The 4,215-nt window shown below is 39.1% G+C and overlaps 1 protein-coding gene across 1 annotated transcript in view; it reads left to right on the top strand.

Moving 5' to 3' along the window:
- Nucleotides 1–4,215, top strand: part of Adamts5 (ADAM metallopeptidase with thrombospondin type 1 motif 5) — a 40,979-nt gene that overhangs the window by 11,910 nt on the left and 24,854 nt on the right. Inside the window, exon 2 of the mRNA XM_021185177.2 lies at nucleotides 1,157–1,289. Coding sequence (XP_021040836.1) covers nucleotides 1,157–1,289 — 133 coding nt within the window. The remainder of the gene's footprint in view (nucleotides 1–1,156; nucleotides 1,290–4,215) is intronic.

Below are 4,215 nucleotides of genomic sequence, written 5' to 3'. Positions count from 1 at the left end.
CATCACTGGAAAGAGAGGCCCATTGGACTTGAAAACTTTATATGCCCCAGTACAGGGGAACGCCAGGGCCAAAAAGTGGGAGTGGGTGGGTAGTGGGGGGGTATGGGGGACTTTTGGGATAGCATTGGAAATGTAAATGAGGAAAATACCTAATTAAAAAAATAAAGTCAGTATTTATATTCTTTATAATCTTCTCGCAATGGATGAATATGGAGCAATTCCAGACCAGGAGATTAAAGATGTATAATACCCATATACAACTCACTCATAGGTGCTAAGTCATTGATTGACATAACAGAATCAGGACTGGTGAAAGCTGAGTTGGGGCTAAGGATGACCTGGTAGTAACAGGTCAATGATTTAAAAAAAAAAAAAAAAGGAGCTTGCCAACAATCCTCACAAACTGAGTTTGATTCCCAGGATTCATATGGTAGGAGTGGAAATCTGATCACCAGAAATTGTCCTTTATAACCCAATAAATAAATGTGAAGTGGTTAAAAAGCTCTGAGTGACTGTGCATACATTTCTGAAGACACAACACGTGAAGCTATGAAATTCAATTGGGAAATTCAAAAATGATATTTAAGTATTAATTGACATATAAAAGCTTGATTTTCTATCTAATTTTACATATACATTCAAGTGTAGTTTGTTTCTTGTATAAATGACTGAATATGTGTATAGGTACAAATATATATATATAAACACAAAGTCTTAGTAATGTATATTCTATCACAAAGTGTGATTGTAGTTTAACTCTAACAGAAAACAAATGATTAGACCTCTCTTCCAAGAAGTTCAGTTTGAATTTAGCTCAGAATATTAGGCACTTCTGTATTGAACACATGTAACCTTTGACATTTGTGTAGGCACTCAGCTTTGTTCGGGCATTAGAGCTTGGAGTGTAATGAACAGGCTATAACCGTGGCTTCCTTTAAAATGTCATTGAATGTCTTTATCCTTCTGTGCTTCTGGGTTACAAAGTAGCTCAGAAGAGTTCCTGCTTTGAATTTGTCTTTGGAAGGCTTCCAGCGCTGAGCAGGTGACACCATAAACATATCTCAGTCTTGCCATTTGGGGTGAACAAGTGGCTGTCCATGGTGGCTCCTTCTGGATGTAAATTGATTTTAATGATTTCTTTCTTTCTCCCGGGCAGGATTTATGTGGGCATCATTCATGTGACACCCTGGGAATGGCAGACGTTGGGACCATATGTTCTCCGGAGCGCAGCTGTGCAGTGATTGAAGATGATGGCCTCCATGCAGCCTTCACTGTGGCTCATGAAATTGGTATGCAACGCCTTTTCTCTTCCCTCGCCAAATCAAACACTTGTAACAGCTGCAACAGGACCCAAAATACTTGGCAATTAATTCCAGATTTCTTCTGGTTCAGATGTACCATTGGGGATTGCGTTTGTTTATATTTGAACTCTCAGGGTTAACTGACGCAGGAAAAGGAAGGCAAAGTCAGCATAGGAGTAGACGTTTCCTTTTTGAGGGTGTTATTTAAAAGTTAAGGGGAAATTTGCTACTGTCTTTTTTCTCTCTCTTTTTAAGCATCCCTCAATGGCTTCTAGACAGAATTTGTCACAGTCGCCTATGGGATGCAGAGGCGTCCCTTTTGGAAGTTCTTCATGACAGTGTTGACTCATCCGGGGATAATCAGTTTGCACAGGAATTTAACATGTTTTGCCCCATCGTGAGTGATAATAGTAGGTTCCTGTCACAGAGAATCAGTAGCTCATGGTAAATAGCCCAGCCTCCTTCCCAGTAGGGAGGCAGATGAAATCAAACTGGCTCTCCACAGAGTTTACTTTATAACGCCACATAGTCAATTAACCAAAGACTTCTAAATCCTAAAACTATGAGTTGGGAGCAGAGGTCAACAGTTAAACTCTGGGATCAGGAAAGGAGGCCTCCTAACCACTGACCTAGAAGACTGGTTGGTGGGGAACTGATTTAGTACTGAGGACACAACACATGCAAGTTCACAGCTTACTGGCATTGCTTCCTCCATGTAAAGTCATCCTATTAGGAAACTCTGTGAGGCCTCATCTTCTTTTCTAAACTATAGGGGTAGCACGACCTTTTACGTGGGATTGTTTTAGAAGCCAGATTGAGTGTAGATAGTGGCTATCACTTATTTTTGCACCCATATGTTTTCCTATTTAAGTGCCTCATTCCCCCTTCTTAATTAATGCATAACCTCTTTGCATCTTCATTTCTGGCACAAAATCATCCAGTAATTAATACTTAGATTTTTTTGTATCTTCATTTAAAAGACTTAGCTTGTTAAAGCTACAATTTTAACTATTAAGTGGAAATCAAAAAGTCTACCTCACATTTCTAGTAACTTGTATATTTTCACGAGGTGCTGGTTTCTAATCATATTTCTTTAAGGAGCATAATAACTTCTGGTTAAAGGAACAATTTTCTAAATCCAAATATGATAGCAATGAGCAGAATTACGTAGCTGCATTTCTACTATTTTATTTCGAGTATTAATCAGGACATGGCTGTACTGACTCTTGTCTTTGGATCAAACATAAAACCGTTGTGTAAATAATTATTGAACATTATCATTGATGTTAATTCACTATGAAACATTCTGGAGCATCTTCCACTTAAGACAAGGTGCTGAGTCCCTGTCAGATCCCTGTGGAAGTTTGGCCAGGTCATCTAGACACCTTGACCATCTGTATTGTCCCTATATAGTGGACAACATAAGAACAAGCTGCTGTGAATCACACATTCTGGCCACTGCTTCCCCCTGACCTCTTTTCCCAAGGTGATCTTTACATACAGTGGCAGCATTGGCAGGTTTCCCTATGAGAGAAAAGCTGAGCTCTGTACACAGCCTCTTCATAGCTCATGTCACACCACTTGGACCAGAGTGTTTGAGGCTAGCAAAGTGACTTTCCCAGTCCTCAACAGTTTTCAACAAAGACCCTGTATTGCACAGGCTGATGAGGCAGTGAAAGATATAGAGCCAGACACTGATATGCAGGACAAGGCAGTTAAACATAATTACCCAGAAGTGCAATGTGGTGGAATAGTAAACTCTTTATGCAGAGTCAAACTTGTACCTCTGCATATGATTACATCCTGGTGTCTCCTTGGATTTCTGGGTTAATTTGTCTCTACTTCATTATAACCTTCTATGATTTATTGTCCAGTCACCTATTGTGTGCTTAATTTTCTTCTCTGTATTGCAAATGGCCTAAAGAGATCTAAAAGGCCAAAGATAAAAAAATATGGATTTGATTCTTTTCATAAAAATTTTTTACTAACTTCATTTTGAATGCTTTATTTTATTTTAATTTTGCCCAAATACTATGAATATGTGATGTAAAACGTGAGTCCTAAATTTTTAGTAAAGATCATTATACCTCACATTTTCCTCTGTCTGGGTGAGCAGAGTCTGGTCTCTCAAGCATCTTGACCTGTTCACTGATCTGTTCAAAGTCCTTATTTTTACCCGTTACGTGCACTGTCAGTTCAACCTAAGCCAACCATGAATTGGGTTTTATTTCTATTTTATTCTTCTTGGATTTCTTTCTCTTCTATTATGTGTTTGCTACGTTTTTTAGCTTTGTAAGTACAATCTATGAAGTTATAAAATGGAACAGTCTGAAGCTCTGGCTTTTGAGTATTTAGAATCTGCTTGAGTCACATTCCAAAATGTGCAGCTTCATTCATTCCAAACAAACACCGTCATCAAGTTGTTTCTGCACTCAAAACACAAGCTGGGAGGAACTATCCAGGATTAGGTCCTAGACTTCCTACTTTGCTTTTTTTTCTATAAGAAGTAAATGAGTATGTTTGATTAGGGATGGGTTCTATTAACGGAAACAGGGTTTCGTGGAGTGTCCAAAGCTTCCTTTGGCTATATACAGTGGTTTCAAGTACAGAATAAGGCTTATACTACACACAAAGGAGACAAAGCATCCTCCTCCATGCCCCCATTCTCCAGTTTTAAAAACTCATATATTGAAAATTAACACATGAGATAAACTAAAGCAAAAATGGAGATGATGGCACATCAAAACTGCCAGGATTGGGTAGGCTGATACAGAAGGATCATGGCTTTCAATCTACTCTGTGCTACATAGTGATACTCTGTCAGAGAGAGCGAGAATGAAAACGAGGAAGGAAGGAAGGAAGGAAGGAAGGAAGGAAGGAAGGAAGGAAGGAAGGGGGAGGGGAGAGGGGAGAG

The sequence above is a fragment of the Mus caroli genome, chromosome 16, assembly GCF_900094665.2.
Source record: "Mus caroli chromosome 16, CAROLI_EIJ_v1.1, whole genome shotgun sequence".
Lineage (NCBI taxonomy): Eukaryota > Metazoa > Chordata > Mammalia > Rodentia > Muridae > Mus > Mus caroli.
Note: the sequence above shows the minus strand (reverse complement) of the source record. Positions and strands in the feature narration are given on the sequence as shown.